Below are 17,218 nucleotides of genomic sequence, written 5' to 3'. Positions count from 1 at the left end.
CCCCCTTTTTCCCACCCCGAAATGCTGGCTTATGCAAATTAATGCTTTATTGTGCCCAATTATTTCTGCCAGAAAAGAAGTAACATGTTTACAATTGATGTGGCATACAAATTCTATAAATAAATACATTGGGAGTAAATCTTCAAAGTGAAACATTTTGGAGAGATGTGAGATGCCTTTCCTCTCTTTGTTATGCAGTTAACTGCTTACTGTTGAAGGAAACACTCAAGAGATTTTTTGATTGTTGAGGATGAGCAGCATGTGGGAAAGTGGTCAAGAGAGATTCTGCTTTGGAAGCCAGGGTAATAGATTATAATTTGGTGGTTAAATTTCAGTGGATATATATCTAATGTAAAACTTGAAAGGAGGACAGTCAAAAATAAATGTCACAAAAAGTAACCAATAGATTATAAACTGGATCAGGCTCAATTTAGGAAAGTTGATTTTAACATCGGTTGTGTCAGCTCACTTTGGGCATTTTAACATCGTCTTGATACATCTTATTTGTGTTCTTTTTGCAGAGGATGTTAAACGTCTGAATGAGAAACTTACAGCAACAAACACTGCAAAAGTAGAGCTTCAGTTAAAACTGGATGAGCTTCAGACATCAGCCCTTTCTGTAAAAGTACGTATTGGGAAGTTGTTAGTGAGACATCCTTTGTTCAGCTGTAGACAGAAGGTTATTGCAGTTCTAACATCTTATTTCAATTATTCATTCTTAATGATATCTCTAAGCATCCTGTAACTGTTCTCTCACAATTGAAGCACATCATGTTTTGGGAAATTGAGCATTTTGTGACATTTCCCCCATTTTTTAAAAACTTAATAGCAGTGATGTGATGACCAGAGGTTATAAGTTTGAAATTTTGGGCCCTGTGTTCTTGCTTCTTTCCTTTTGATTTGATTTTTTTTATTAGCGTTTTAACATTTTCATTTAACATATTAACATTTTCAGAAGCTTAAATTCCTGCTTTGCTTGTTCTTTTTGTATCCAGAATGCCCCCTGCATTCTGTGTGCCACTGAGTCTCAGTAGCTTGTTCTTAGAGAACAAAAGCATAGGCAAATTCAACATTTAAAAAAAGAAATGTAAGTCACAGCAGGATTGTGTTTGAATAGTTTATTGGAGTTATATGCATACTTAGGAATACTTTAATCCTCATTGATACATTCATAAATAGCCTAAAGAATTATTTAACCATAGTTTACTGAATTAGTTAAGCATCAGACATCATAACATGGGTGAACCAAGTGCTATTGAGTTCAGTTGGATAGCTGTCTGTATAGTACCTACAAAATTCTATTAAGAAACTATATAGACTTGATTGATATGAAGTGCCCCCAAATATATCTTGATAGAACTTCTGTTCTATATTGTAGTATATCTTTGAGCAACTGCTTTAGCTTTTTATAAAAGTGTGAAATAAATGCATTTCATATATTTTAAAATTATATTTACAGTATCGTGAGCAGAGGTGGGAACAAGAAAAGGAACTATTACAGAATCAGAACACTTGGCTGAATACTGAACTGAAGGCAAAAACAGATGAGCTTTTGGTCCTTGTTCTAGAAAAAGGAACTGAAATCTTGGAACTCAAATATGGCCTGGAGAACAAGAAAGAGGAGGTAGAGGAAATCAATTTTCAATCAATCAATATTACTTTGGCAGACTCCTTTTAACCTGCTTTTATAGTAGCAAATGTAATCAAAGTCACAGTTGGAAATGTTTCTTGTATATAAAGTATTCTAATCCATTGTAATGTTCTAGCCTTCCAAGTTTGAAAAACCATACATCTAAGAATAAAAATTATTCATGTTTTATCTTGTGTCACACACCTAGGTTTCCAGACTGGAAGAACAAGTCACTGGACTAAAACAATCTAATGGCAATCTACAAAAACATGTGGAAGATCTTTTGGAAAAATTAAAAGAGGTACATATAATTGCTTTGCTTGATTTTTTTTTTTTTTTTTTGCATCCAAATTTTGAGACAGTTTTGCTTCCATTCATAATTTTTGTATAAAGGATCTTTTAAAGATCACCACTTTTTTCCCCCAAGGAAGGATGTATATAGTCTCGGAGGTAAAATGTTTTAGTAGTTTCTTGTATTATACATATACAGGCAGTCCTTGCTTACTGACCACTTGTTCAGTAACTTTGAAATTATGTCAGTGCTGAAAAAGGAGATTTAAAACCAGTGCTTGATGTTGCACCCATCACAGGTCCTCAAGTCACATGATCGCATTTCGGGTATTTGATAGCTGGCATACATTTACTGCATCCCCTGGACTCTTGATTGCCATTTGCAACCTTCACAACTAGCTTCCCACAAGCAAAGTCAATGGGGAAGCCAGCGGGAAGTTGTAAGGTGTAATCATGTGATGATTCACTTAACAACTACAATTTGAACTAACATAAGTTGGTGCAGCCATGTGACATTTCCCTTTATTACTATTATTGCTTAGTGATGGAGTTGCCAATCCAGGTGAGGACTATCTATATTTTGAATAATGCAGTGAAATGTATGGCATATTTAGATCATAGTATTATGGCATTTCAGAATACATGGAAGCAACAATTGGTGGGAATTTACAGCATTTGAAAACTAACTTATGTTACTAGTGTTAAGGACTTTATCCTTTATTCCATTTTAAATCATTCAGGATTTTTAAAGTATTGAATTATTTTAGGAGTATAAGAATGTTTTGGTTGTTTTATCTTTAATTGTTTCAAACTTTAGAGATTAACTAAATATGTATGTTATTTTATTAGGCAAAAGAGCAACAAGCTAGTATGGAAGAGAGATTCCACAATGAACTAAATGCCCATATCAAGTTATCTAATTTATACAAGGTATGATTTCACTATTTGTTCATGATTTCATCTTCTGTATTTAGAAGAGGATAGTCCTGTGAGGATCAGCAAACTGGGGCTATGATTTTTATATTGTACAAATTCTACTTCATGTTCCCAGGTTTCAACCTGTGTCCACTTCCATAGGCTTTAGCTTTTAAAGAACTGCACATTTTTCTTAGTAAATATGACTATTTCCTGGCTCAGTTACAATACTTTGTATTTAGAGTGCTGCAGATGACTTGGAAGCAAAGAGTAATGAGTTGACTCAGGCAGTGGAAGAGCTGCACAAACTTCTCAAAGAGGCTGGTGAAGGTAAGGGTTATATCATTGAAGAATTTAAAATTTTGATTGAGGCTTTATCACTTGTCCTCCCTGCTTTCTGCAAACTGCCAATTAACATTTGAAAATCAAGTCTAGGCCCCAAGTTACTTTTAAGTATGCCAAAGAATGGCATATATGAAATAAGTAACTTTTTATATGTTGCCAAAATATGGCTTATCATAATGGTTGTTACTGTCTAAAATGGCAATAAAGCAACATTTTAAAAATCAGTATTGGCTTTAAGTTGAAAAAAAAAAGTTTTCCAACTCTTCCCCAATCCTATAGTCACAAAAAAAGCATGACATATCCACAAACATCATAAAATTCCTTTTTCATTAACAAATGCTACCTATTTCATCTGTTCGCCTTACTTTATATGTATTCTGTTTTTGGCTTGCTCACTTTCAAAAGTTATTTGCTGTTTGCCTTGGGAAGAGGGAAGATACTGTTTGGGCATTGCAAGTCTGCTTTTGGTGGGGGTCTTTCTTCATTGCCAGTAATAATGTGAAGTGGGTTACTAAAGTGGAAGTATCTGCCTTAAAGTATCAATCACATGATCTTCCATAGAACATGCATGTAACTTTCTGCTAATGTATTTTTCTGCCATTCTCAGCTAACAAAGAAATACAGGATCGTTTGGCTGAGATGGAGCAAGCAAAGGCTACAGTTGAAAAAGAACTGAAGGAGAAGATTAGCAAGTTGGAGAAAGAGTTGGACAATGCAAATGATCTAGTTTCGGCTACCAAGCGAAAAGGTCCGGTAACTACTAGGGAAGGGAGAGTTTAAAATTTGGGGCACTCAGCATTACCATTACTGTTTAGCTGATTTCATTGTAGTATATATGACTGTAATACTAAAAATGAAATAACCAAAAATGCTTTGAAAACAAATTACTGTCCTTTGTGTGAATTTTTAAAATTATTGTCTTCCCAAAAATCATGAGCTTGCTATAACAGGAACATTTTTGAGCAATATTCATGGTCATTTTTTATTTTTAATATGTAAACTAATAATCTCAATTTGTAGTTTGCAAGAATTATAATTAATTGAAACAGTGCAAGTGAGCCTGACCTCTGAGTAAGGCTATGCAAAGATCTGGATTTCAAGGGGAAAAGATGATTTGGATTGTACTATGAGCACCGATATACCTCCTTAAATCAAATGCAATATCATTCTTTCCTCTTTGAATTAAGATTGCGTAATAGTTCTAATAAATGGAGTCTGAAGTTTCCTAAATATCTTCATTCAAACTATAGTTTAAAATTATTTCATGAGGCACCTTGGCTGCTTTCTGGTGCTCTTCTTTCCAACTTCTATTGTGCAGCCAGGAGAAGATCAAAAGCTTTTGGTTAATATAGCTTGTTATATCCTGTTGCCCAAGAGCTTCTAGTTAATGTCAATCATGGGAAACCTTTTTGATATTCAACTTCGAAATTTTCTTAAATGAATCCTCATTAAACCCAAGCAGCATTTGGAATGAGCCTACAAAGGGTTCGGAAATCTTAGGCTCATTCCATGCAGCTTGTGTTGTTTGGGTTACCGGAGCACAGTTAATATGCTAAAAATATGCTGAGAGGAAGATTGCTTAATTTGATTGCTTATTATATAAATGACCACGGTTTAAAAATGTGCTGTGACCGTAATCTTTTCCAGGAGCCATACTTTCAGAGGATGAGCTGGCAGCTATGTCGCCTACAGCTGCTGCTGTTGCAAAAGTGGTCAAGCCTGGTATGAAATTAACTGAGGTAGGAATTAAATAAATGATATTTGTACTCTTTACAAATTCATGTATTTGATGGTAACAACATTCACAAGAATAGTGTTTAAACAGAAATTTCTTTTCAATGTCAATAAGTAGTATTTGGGATTATCCTCATATGATATCCCTGGCCATATAGTCCACATAGAAAAAGGAAGTGTGTGTGTGTGTGTGTGTGTGTGTGTGTGTATAAATGTAGCATTCTTTAATAGAATAGAATAGAATAGAATAGAATAGAATTTTATTGGCCAAGTGTGATTGGACACACAAGGAATTTGTCTTGGTGCATATGCTCTCAGTGTACATAAAAGAAAAGATACGTTCATCAAGGTACAACATTTACATTTAATGAGAAATGTGTTCCTTACTAATATTTAAAAATGGATTATAATTTACAAAAGTACTTTAATTCATTTTGGACAAATTATTTGTTACTGTTTTAGATTCTTTCTGTGTACAGGCTGTTAGGGACAGTAAAAAGTTCAGTTTGATTATATAGGATGGATAAGCCCCTCAAACACATAACTGAATGGTACATTGAAAAGTTCTTTTTAGATAAAAAGCATGGATAGGATTATTGCCTATTTTGATTTGTTCACCACAGCTTTACAATGCCTACGTAGAAGCTCAGGATCAGCTGCTGTTGGAAAAATTAGAGAATAAGAGGATCAATAAATATTTGGATGAAATAGTGCAGGAAGTGGAAGCCAAGGCACCCATTCTGAAGCGTCAGCGAGAAGAATACGAACGCTCCCAAAAGGCTGTGGCAAGCCTTTCTGCTAAACTTGAGCAAGCTATGAAGGTCAGTATTAAGGGAAGTTTAGACGCAAAATAAAACAACCTTTATGAAGGTGCTCTAGGATCCCACATAGTTTTTAAGCAATAAACTATTCATTTGCAATTCATCAACTTCTGATTTCAGGCCAAAATTTAATGGAGGATTTATAGTATATATCAGTGATGCTAATCTTTTCCGGACCGAATGCCAAAAGCATGCATGCGCGAATGTGAATGCATGTGCCCAAACCCCCAAAATGCAATGCGCGTACACCTCTTGCATGCGCCTTGCACATGCGTGCACCCCGCGCATGTCCCCCGCCTGCGCCCCCCTTATGCACGACAGAGATCCAGCTGGCAGGAGGCTTGTGCGCATGCGTGGCAGAGCTGAGCTTGGGCGACAGCTCACGTGCCCACAGAGGGTGCTGCGTGCCACTTCTGGCACACGTGCCATAGGTTCGCCATCATGTGTATATATCAATCTAAGAAAATGATAACAGAAAATAGATTTGACCAGTACTTTGTAATAAAGAGAATGTTGCTTTCAGTGGATGGTAACACTTCAGACTTCATGTAGAGTTTCAGATTTATAAGTTTCATATGAATGTGTATATGCATATAGATTCAAATGCTAACATTGTTCCTGACAAACTCTTTTTGGGTGTATATGTTTATGTTTATCTCAACAAGCAGTGTATCTTATGGTATTGCCATCATCAAGTTTTGCTTCATGTGATTTCAGTGATCGTGTGGCTTACTGCTTAATGTTTGAAGACTCCTTAAAATTCTTCTGTAATTAATTTTGTCAAGAATGTGGCAAAAATTTGGAACAGAGGATCAGTTTATAAGCTAAATGATTTCTTCCAGGCCCAGGTCCTTATGTTGTTTTGTTTTTCCTCCATGTTAATTATGTAAACATTGACCTGAGGTGATGAGTAATGTAATAATAGGTTAAAACATAATCCTATTTCAGAACCTTCCCAGTCTCTGAGGCCATCTTCTTTAGTTGGCTATGTCCTATATTCACCTCCACAGCTTAAAAAGCCATCTTATCTGATAATCTATAACTGTAAAATGCTTTCTTTATGTATGCTGCTTCTCCCTGGGCATCCATCCCACAAGTAATTTAAAATGTATCTTCTGAATAATAATTTGATTACTACTCTTATTTGAAACAGTCCATATATTTTATTAATTAAGTTAAAGGGATATTATCATTTTATATAAGCTGCTTTGAGATGATTTTAGCGAACATTCGTCTAATGTAGTAAAAAAAATGAATGCTAGTTTATTACAAAGAATAAACTTGTAAGTGGTATTTGTCATAGCATACTGATTAGTAATACAGGTGGTCCTCGACTTAACAACAGTTCATGTAGTGACCGTTCAAAGTTAAAACGGCATTGAAAAAAGTGACTTATGACCGTTTTTCACAGTTACATCCTTTGCAGCATCCCCAAGGTCATGTGATCCTCTTTTGCGACCTTCTGACCAGCAAAGTCAATGGGGAAGCCAGATTCACTTAACAACTACATTTCTAATTTATCAACTGCAGTGATTCACTTAACAACTGGGAAAAAAAAGGTTGTAAAATGGGGCAAAACTCACTTAACAAATGTCTCATTTAACAACAGAAATTTTGGGCTCAGTTGTGGTCGTAAGTTGAGGACTACCTGTAGTTGGTTTGAATGAGATGACATTGTGAAGATAGAGATATAACCACTTTCCCTATAAATTATACAGGAGTATGAACAGTCACTTCTTTATATATTTGAGCAACTGTTCTCACCAGGAGCCATGATTGGACAACAATGGAGTTATTTAATTTGCTTGTTCTAATCTTAATATAGCATTTACATATGTTCATTTTTTTCCTTTTTTCCTCTTTCTAAAAAAGTCAAATCTTTTTGCCCAATCTTTCTGGCTCTGGGGGCTGGCAACAGAGGAGGAAGGGGGTGTTTTTGCATGCACGCATACCGCTTGTGGAAATGGAGTTTTGCATGCTCTCTGATCACTTCCGCAGCCCTGTTCCCAATGGGCCATGAACCAGTACCGGACCGCAGATCGGGGTTGGGGACCGCTGAGTTAAACTGACTGCCAGGAACCTATTCATTGCCACTGATGCAAATATATATGTTAAGATCACATGAATCATTATGAGTGATGAATAATGATATAAATTATTTTTCTTCTTTTTCTTTATTTTTTGCAAATACTAAGATTTTCAAAAGCATTGAACAATCTTCAGTTTTAGTCATGCTTAATTTTGGGTTACAGGAAATTCAGCGCTTACAAGAAGAGGCTGATAAAGCAAACAAGCATTCTTCTGTCTTTGAAAGAGAGAACCAGAGGTTTGAAATTCAAGTCAAAGATCTTTCACAACAGGTTAGTTCTTTAGGTAGACCATTTCTTGTTGAATCAAATGACTTGAAAATGCAGGTGGTCCTTAACTTGCTACCCATCGCTTAATGGAAGTTACAAGAGCACACCTGTATCTATAAATAAATGTTTTTTATTGTGAAATTGGAATATCTGTAAACCTCTCATACAGTAGTAAAATGGGAACTGTTGAGCTCTTTAGTACAAGCTTTGTATATAGCTTTACTCTCTGTTCTCCCCAGCAGGTGCCTTTTTAAAATAGAGTTCCTATATTCCTTAGGAGGAGTGTGAAACACATAGATGAACTGCTTGACTGAGCCAACTTGCCAATGAAATAGAGTTCATCTATTACTTGACAAAAGAAGCTCAGAAACAAGAAAGTAGACATAGAAAGAGAATGAAGCTAGAAATAAAGAATCTTATCCTATTTGTTTTATAATTTGGTTCCTGACCTAAAGGGAAAATAACTGAAATAGTCTGATATTTGGTGATTTTAACTCAAGGATAACCTATGGGCCATGTATAGCTCCTAGGCCTCGCATTAACCTTCAACACCTAGAAATCCCGTTGTGAAATTTTGATTGCAAAAATGATTGAATGTTGGTATGATTTTGACCAGTTTGGAGATGGTTTTAAAGATGGCTCTCACAACCACCAGAAAAAGAATGGGAGGTAGTTAGGATTTAATTACACTAACTAAATGTTCCTGAAACGTGAGTAACTCTGGAAGTGGATTTGTGTGATAATGGATGATATCCTGTAAATTTGAAAGAGTGGATGATATATATATTTATTTGATGGAAGATAGGGTTCTATAACGTGAATAAACTATTTTCCTATTTGAAGATAAGGGTATTATTGATGGAGCTTGAAGAAGCCCGAGGTAATCATGTCATTCGTGATGAAGAGGTCAGTTCTGCAGACATCAGCAGCTCTTCTGAAGTAATAAGTCAGCGCCTGGTTTCCTACAGAAACATTGAGGAACTTCAGCAGCAAAATCAACGCCTCTTAGTAGCACTTCGAGAGCTGGGAGAGGCAAAGGAGAAAGAAGAACAAGAAACCACTTCTTCTAAGTATGTTCCAGCTTTGGTAATGAATTTGGAACACCAGGAGTTGGTGTCTAGAATCAAGGTTCTATTAACACTTACATTGGTGTTCAAGTAAAAGATAATTCTATAAGAACGGTCTAAATTAATAATGGTAAAATTTAGAATACATGGGGCTAACCCACTGTTCAGGATCTCTACCTCTTCCTCTATGATAAAGGAAGCTTTATCGTAACTTTTACATGTTTTCAGTAAATTCCATTGTTCCTTTATCTTTTTTTTCTTTTTTTTTTCTTTTTTTTGAGGAGAAGGGAGCAAGTCTTGGTTGCCTTGTCAGATCAAGCTTCAGATGCATACTTACTGATTCCTTCTTGTGTAATAGCTGTAAACTTGCACTTTTAGTCAAATTTCAAAAAGATAGTATGAAGAAATACGGGCAGAAATAAAAAATACGCTTGTTTTTCTCAGGAACTGTTCTGCCCATTTTATAAGCAAAAAATCGCAGTGTATTAGAGCAGATAGTTCATACCTCTGCTTTAAATTCAAAATTCTGCTAGTGCAATTTTATTCGTATTTTTTAAATCACTCCTCCATTTTGGCACCATACTTTTCTATATTTTATTGTAAATAATCTTTTCTTGCCATGACAGGATTTCTGAGCTCCAGAATCAACTTGGGGAAGCTATTACTGAGCTAGAAAAGCTGCGTGAGGCACGCCGCCATCAAATGCAGCTTGTAGATTCCATAGTGCGTCAGCGTGACATGTATCGGATATTGCTGGCCCAAACTACTGGAGTTACCATTCCATTGCAAGGTGAGAACTGGGCAGGGATGCAGGCATTCTTTCATTGATTTTTTTTCTGAACTGCATCATTGCTTTGGAGGGAAAAATCCTGTCCAGCCTTTTAATCATTAAAAGCAGTCACAATGTAGGTTTTTCACCTTACAGAATAGGGGGTGCAGTGGCCTAGCGATTAAGTTGCTAGACTTGTCAACCAGAAGGTAGGCAATTCAAAACCCAAGCACTATGTGATGGGATGAGTTCCCATTCTTGTCCCAGTTACTGCCCACCTAGCTGTTTGAAAACATGCAAATGAAAGTAGATAAACAGGAACCAGTTTGGTGGGAAGGTGACAGTATTTACTGTGCCTTAATATATAGTCGTGCTCACTGTTCCCTCTAAACTGCGCGCGTGCGCAAATGCGCACTGCTGACACGGTCTCCGCGCACAGAAAATCTGTGCTGCGCAGTTAATCAACGCCTGTCAAATGACGTTGATTAGCTAAAAGTTTTAGCTAGCGATTCTAGCTAAAAGTTTTAGCTAGCGAATCTGTCTGCGCAGCTAATCAACGCCATTTGACAGGCGCTGATTAATCAAGAAGACAGATTCTAGCTAAAAGTTTTAGCTAGCCGATTCTAGCTAAAACTTTTAGCTAGCCGAATCTAGCTAAAAGTTTTAGCTAGCCGAATCTGTTTGATTCTTTTAATAAATCATGTGACTTGAATGGATGGATTTAATAAATGAATAATAATAATAATAATAATAAATAATAATAAATAAATAAATAAATAATAATAATAATAAATAAATGAATGAATGGATTTAATAAATCATGTGACTTGAATGGATGGATTTAATAAATGAATAATAAATAATAATAATAATAATAAATAATAATAATAATAAATAAATAAAATAAATGAATGGATTTAATAAATCATGTGACTTGAATGGATGGATTTAATAAATGAATAATAATAATAATAATAATAATAATAATAATAATAATAATAATAAATAAATGAATGGATTTAATAAATCATGTGACTTGAATGGATGCGATGCTGGCATGACCCGCACGTCTGATGTTGCTCACAGTGGTCCAAGGGACCGCTCAGGGAGTTAGTGTGCTTGCTCAGACTCGTGAAAAATTAGAGGGAACATTGGTCGTGCTGGCCACATGCCCATGGAAGGGTCTTCAGACAATACTGGCTGAGCTAGGAAACAGAGATGAGCACGCACACACACCTAGAGTCAGACACAACTGGACAAGGGAAATGTTTACCTTTTTTTTTTTTACTCTTACAGAAATAATAGAAATAATTGTTTATTTTGTAACTTGCTTTAATTACTAGTCTTATTCTGAGAATTCTTAAAACTATAGTGGAAAAGATAATGAAGAAAAACTGATCTAACATTTTAGAGTTATTCCTGTTTCCTTGTTCCTATGGTGTTATTTTTATTAGGGATTTTTTTATGTTTGCATGAAAACATGAAAGACGGAAAACAGATTTTGGCCTTGGATTTTAAGCAAGCAAAGATACTTTGTCTTGTATTTGTTTATGGTTTAATATTTGTTTAACGGTATTGTTGAAGCTGTTATACGTGTAGCTAAGTGCTAGAATCTAACTAATCTTGGAAAACAAAGCAGGTCTAACCTATATAGCACATGGATGGGAATCACCAGAAAATAACAAAGCTGCAAGCTAGATGGGAAGGTCAAAGTCCATAGAAAGGCAAAGACAAATTATTTCTGGGGTTTTGCCAAAATAAATTACATGCCTATGTCTGTCAAGTCACCAGAAGTCAGGCTGGACTGTAGGAAGCATTCTCTTTTTATTCTGTTGCATATTGTCTTGGTGATAACTTCATCAAACTATGGAACAGGTTGAATTTAGTGTTTGTAGCTCTGAATGCCAGAGCCAATGAATATGTCACTACAGATAACATGTAGATGTGCACAAGCCCATCAGATAATGCTACCAAATGAATTTTAAATGTGACAAAAGGGCTAAACTATGAAATACATAAATAGAGAGTAACTTGCATTAATTGTATTTGATTCTTATTACATTTAGATATAAATAAATGAGTCAAGGTTTATTTTTTGTCTTGGCCACAACCACTTTTTAAAAATTGATGGTGGCATGCCTTTTGCTAGCTAAATGTTTGGGAAGTCGTGGTCTCGCCCATGTATGAGGCTCACAGCTAGCATGCTCAAGAGGTTTGATTGTTAGTTTAAAACAAGAGAGCTTGGGTTCAATTCTTCAGCCAATTATAAATCTTTAGATCTCCTTGGGTCAGGATTTCTCTTATCTGACTTCAGTGGGATGTTGTGAGTTCAGAACACTGAACTCCGTACAATCTCCATGGATTCCAAATGTGTTTTTTTTTTAAGCTTCAAGTATCTTGCCTGAGGAATTGTCTTTGACATCAACCCCTAAGCGGCTGTCAGGTTCCCTTCCAGCTTCAACTCCAACTTCAGTCCCAGTGATCGAGTCAACTGAAGCAGCAGAAGCAAAGGCTGCTCTTAAACAGGTATGGGTTTTGCTTTTCGCACGCTTACAAAATCAAATATGTTTTTCTTCTGTTTAACCTTCTGTTTATCTCCGTATGGTTATTCCACACACTCCACAGCTGCAGGAATTTTTTGAGAACTATAAGAAAGAAAAGGCAGAGAACGACAAGCTGCTGAACGAACAAAATGAGAAGCTTCAAGAACAGGTTACTGACTTGAAGTCACAGAATACAAAGATTTCTACCCAACTTGAATTTGCCTCTAAGCGGTAAGCTAAAATCAGGAACACTCATTAAAAGAAATCCCTTCACAATTGATTTAGCATGTTTCACTACTAATAAGAAAATCCCAGTTATCAATTAGCATATTTCTTGGATAAAGTGAAAATTATGCATTTGGTCAGCGTAACATCAATAGCAATATCAGTAGCACTTATATAGCACTTATATACCGCTTCACAGTGCCTTTACAGCCCTCTTTAAACCGTTTATAAAACCAACATTGCCCCCAACAATTTGGCTCCTCATTTTACCGACCTTGGAAGGATGGAAGGCTGAGTTAACCATGAGCCCCTTCAGAATCAAACTCCAGGCTGTGGGCAAAATCAGCCTGTAATACCGCATTCTAACCTTTGTGCCACCAAAGCATCATCTAAGCTTTGGAACTGGGAATGCCATATGTTTGTTTTTTGTTGTTACCCTTTCTTCTCTATTCTCTTTTTGGCTATACTTAAACCTGTGTGTTGGTGATCATGGTTAGCTTCAAGCTACTGTTTTCAACATGAGATTGTGTTTAACACATACGTATATACTGTGCCTAGTGAAAGGGCCAGACTCATAGGGAATAAATGTGTATTTTCTGTTTTCCCTCATGGAGGAAATAATTTGATCTTTTTGGGTGGAAGTGGGAAAAGCTGAAAAGTTTTCATTTATAGAATAGAATGCAGTTCTCTATAATTTTTGTTTCACTTTCATTATCAAATTGCTTTTATTTGGTTTTTGTTTTCATACATTAGCCAATTGCCATATGTGGTTCCCATATCACAGATATAATTCTGAAATAATTACTAGGGGAAATACTGGGGGAAATGTTGCTCAGGAATTTAGGATGCTGCTTGTATCTGTGTGAATAGGTCATTTTTTAATTCAGAATGGCAGGCTACCTTTCAGTATTGTCAAACACTAAATTGACCCTCATTAAAAATATTTTAACGAAGTTGAGATTTTGTGTGTGTGTGCGTGCAGGGAGCATTATCGCTTCAAAAAAGAACTCGGGTTATCTGATTGAACTTGGAGACTCTCCAGTGGTTATGACTACAGAGAGGAAAAAAAATGGAAGAGAGATTTATTTATTTCATGTATACTTTATAAATAATTTAATAATTTTAATTATAAAAGTACTCTGCTACTACTAGAATGGTTGAAGCCATGAATAGAAAACATTCCCCCATTATAACATTTTTAATTTTTTATAATATATGTATGTATGTATGTATAGATTTATAGACTGCCCATCTTACCGCAAAGTAATTTATTTCTGCACTTCATGCTAATACAACCATTTCAGAATCTTCCAAAAAATTTCTTTCCCCTTGTTTACTCCCTGCACATTTTAATAAGATTTTTTTTGTTCTGATTTTCCTCTCTGCTTTCGTTACATCAACTTCAATGGAATAAAACCTTCTTGGTTTTCCTCCTGGTGAAGTTACGAGATGTTGCAAGATAATGTAGAGGGATATCGGCGAGAGATCACATCACTGCATGAGAAAATTCAGAAGCTGTCAGCAACTACTCAAAAGCAAGAACAGATCATCAACACAATGACTCAAGAATTAAGAGGAGCCAATGAAAAATTAACTGTTGCAGAGGTGATTGCTACTGGCTATTTTTTTCCAGTATTGTTTATTTTGTAATGGCAAAGACTTCTAATAAGCCTCCTTTAGTTTAATCCCAATTCCGAATCCTCCAGAAATATTTTATTCTGGCTGCGGAGGATTGTAAGGATTGAAACACAGTTTCTCTGCAGCAGACTTAATTGGATGAACCATCCAACTAATATCTATGGCTCAGGGTGGAACTATGGAGTTCCTGGTGCTCTCTGAGCTTGGTTTTTTGCTTGCATTACCCAAGTAAGTAACATCATCAGTGATGTTGCTGCTGTTGTGATCAATAAATAGCATCCAGTGCATAAAGAGACATTTGGTCCAAGAGGCCCAGCTCCAAATCTCGTTTCAGCTATGAAAAGTCTTAAGGATATCTTAAAAAACAACTTGCACCTGTACAGTCTTAGGCTCATTGCAGATACTCTCAAGTCTTCATTGTAATTGTCTCAAATGATATGGAAGGAACTCCCTTCTGAGCCAAAAGCTTTAACTGTTTTCTTTCCTTTTAAATAGACCTTGAAAATGTACCTCTTTGAACATGCATTTAACAACAGATTATTTTAACTATTCTATTTTTCATATTTTAAGAAATTTGTACAGTTGGAGGTTTTCTGTGAAATAGCTTAAGAGTAAACAATATATAGTCTTAAAAGTAAGAGTAATATGTTAGCCAAATTGAACTTGGAAGGAATGTGAGATAAATATAAAGGTAAAAGCAAAGGTTCCCCTCGCACATATGTGCTAGTTGATCCTGACTCTAGGGGATGGTGCTCATCTCTGTTTCAAAGCCAAAGAGCCAGCACTGTCCGAAGACATCTCCCTGGTCATGTGGCTGGCATGACTAAATGCCAAAGGCGCACGGAACGCTATTATATTCCCCACAAAGGTGGTCCCTATTTTTATGCTTGCATTTTTTACATGCTTTCAAACTTCTGTGTTGGCAGAAGCTGGGATAGGTAATAGGAGCTCAACCCTGTTACATAGCACTAGGGATTTGAACTGCTGAAGAGCCAACCTTTCAATCGACAAGCTCAGCATCTTAACCACTGAGCCACCATGTCCGAAATAAATATACAAGCATAATAAAATAGAGTTATCACGATTTTTCACTAAACTAACATTCTTTGAAATACTGGCTTGTTTATACTGATATATGCTGATACGTCTGTTTGTTCCTACTTGGCGCTCTCTGGTGTTTCTGTAAGTCTGACGTTGAGAGAAAACAAGATAGGTTTCTTTATTAAAAAAATCAGAGACAATTGAGTGGAAGGAATATAATAATTTCATATGATGCCCACACCCATTCTAGAATCACAGTGTTATTTTCTTCTACAGAATGCTTATATCTTCCTACCATACATCCCCAACATTAGAAAAAAAGAGCAGAATTTATCATGAGTTGATTCATTTACTTTAACATGATGCATTCAGATGTTGAACAATGAATTTGGATTTAAAATACTATGTGAATTGAATTAATTAATGTAAAATGAAATATATCTTCCTAAGGTGAGAGCAGAGAATTTGAAAAAGGAAAAAGATATTTTAAAAATGGCCGAAATTCGTTTGACTCAGCAAAAAGAATCTTTAATAGCAGAACATAGAGGACAAAATCTGCTCCTTACTAATCTGCAATCTATTCAGGTATGCATTATTCTTTCTCTCTCTTTATTCTCCTTAAAAAGTGTTTCTCAACCTGGGTGACTTAAGACATTGGGAGTTCATATCCCAGAACTCTAGAAGTTGAAATCCACACATTTTAAAGTTGCTGAGATAGGGGAAACACTTCTCCACAGTATGTAATGATATGGACCAAAAACGTCCTAAAACATCATTAAGTTCCACATGCTACAGATCTGTAATGCTGTTATTGGTTATGTTTGGTAAATAAATATAAACAAGATTTGGCAGAAAGACCGCATAACAAAATGTATTTTTTTACCAGGTAATTTTGGAAAAGGGGGAGACAGAAACTCGACAGAGGCTCAATAATCAAATAGAGAAGTTGGAAAGAGAAATAGCCCAGCTGAAGAAAAAACTGGAAAATGAGGTGGAGCAAAGACACACACTTTCCAAAAATCAGGATGTAAGTATTGGAAACTGAAGAAATTCGATGTTTGGATGACTTTCTAAGTAGTTGCTTTTTAATAGGAAGGCATCTTGCCATTTGTAATTCAAGATATTATAAATTCCTTATTTGGAAGTTTATTTAAGCTTATTTGGAAGTTTATTTAAGCTCTGGTTTAGTATTTTAATTTAATTTAATTTAAATTAATTTAATTTACAGAATGCTAAAACAGAATCTTTAAGATTCCTTATAGTTATTTTGGTTTGGAAATGGAATATAATTTTAAAGAAATTTTTGTTCAGTGAATTTAATTTGATGCAGACTTAAGTGATCACATTTAAAACATCTTTCCATCACAATCCTCTCTTGCTAAAAGGAAGAGCAAGAGGAGTTCTGTTTATAAAATAGAAAAGTTTGTTTAAAATTACTGTATTTGCATTTGGAATTCACATTATTCCACTTTTTCTGGTGGCGGGGAGATGGAGGTATATTAATGAATCTCCAACATGACTGCTTGAGTTCCGGCACAGGTAATAGATATTTTGATCATCCCTGCACTGATAGGATTTTTTTCCCTGCTTCCACTTCTGTTCAGTTCGTCATCTTGCTTCATAGGCAGCCAGGATCATGCCAAGGCACATTATGTGCACTGTACTTGTGATGTTGCATATTGTGATCGTCTTGTAAAAGGATTCATTGTATCTGAACATTGTATATCTCTGTTGACTTCCAGCCCTTCATGTGCTGCTGGAGAAATATTATATTTTTCTCCTGTCTTTCAGTTCCCTTTCCTTAAGAAAGCCAGGAATTTACAACAGTGCTCTCTAGCCCTA

The 17,218-nt window shown here is 35.6% G+C and overlaps 1 protein-coding gene across 3 annotated transcripts in view; it reads left to right on the top strand.

Annotated features, from left to right (window-relative positions):
* Positions 1-17,218, top strand: part of TPR (translocated promoter region, nuclear basket protein) — a 65,274-nt gene that overhangs the window by 5,604 nt on the left and 42,452 nt on the right. For all 3 annotated transcript variants that reach the window (XM_058177864.1, XM_058177865.1, XM_058177863.1), the window contains exons 5-20: positions 522-625; positions 1,460-1,624; positions 1,839-1,931; positions 2,771-2,851; positions 3,079-3,166; positions 3,789-3,929; positions 4,829-4,920; positions 5,539-5,736; positions 7,989-8,096; positions 8,937-9,163; positions 9,787-9,950; positions 12,316-12,455; positions 12,555-12,703; positions 14,140-14,302; positions 15,827-15,961; positions 16,263-16,403. In XM_058177864.1, the coding sequence (XP_058033847.1) occupies positions 522-625; positions 1,460-1,624; positions 1,839-1,931; positions 2,771-2,851; positions 3,079-3,166; positions 3,789-3,929; positions 4,829-4,920; positions 5,539-5,736; positions 7,989-8,096; positions 8,937-9,163; positions 9,787-9,950; positions 12,316-12,455; positions 12,555-12,703; positions 14,140-14,302; positions 15,827-15,961; positions 16,263-16,403 (2,189 nt within the window). The remainder of the gene's footprint in view (positions 1-521; positions 626-1,459; positions 1,625-1,838; positions 1,932-2,770; positions 2,852-3,078; positions 3,167-3,788; positions 3,930-4,828; positions 4,921-5,538; positions 5,737-7,988; positions 8,097-8,936; positions 9,164-9,786; positions 9,951-12,315; positions 12,456-12,554; positions 12,704-14,139; positions 14,303-15,826; positions 15,962-16,262; positions 16,404-17,218) is intronic.

This window comes from Ahaetulla prasina, chromosome 3 (assembly GCF_028640845.1).
Source record: "Ahaetulla prasina isolate Xishuangbanna chromosome 3, ASM2864084v1, whole genome shotgun sequence".
Classification (NCBI taxonomy): Eukaryota; Metazoa; Chordata; class Lepidosauria; order Squamata; family Colubridae; genus Ahaetulla; species Ahaetulla prasina.
The sequence above is the reverse complement of the archived record's forward strand: the minus strand, read 5'-3'. Positions and strand labels throughout refer to the sequence as shown.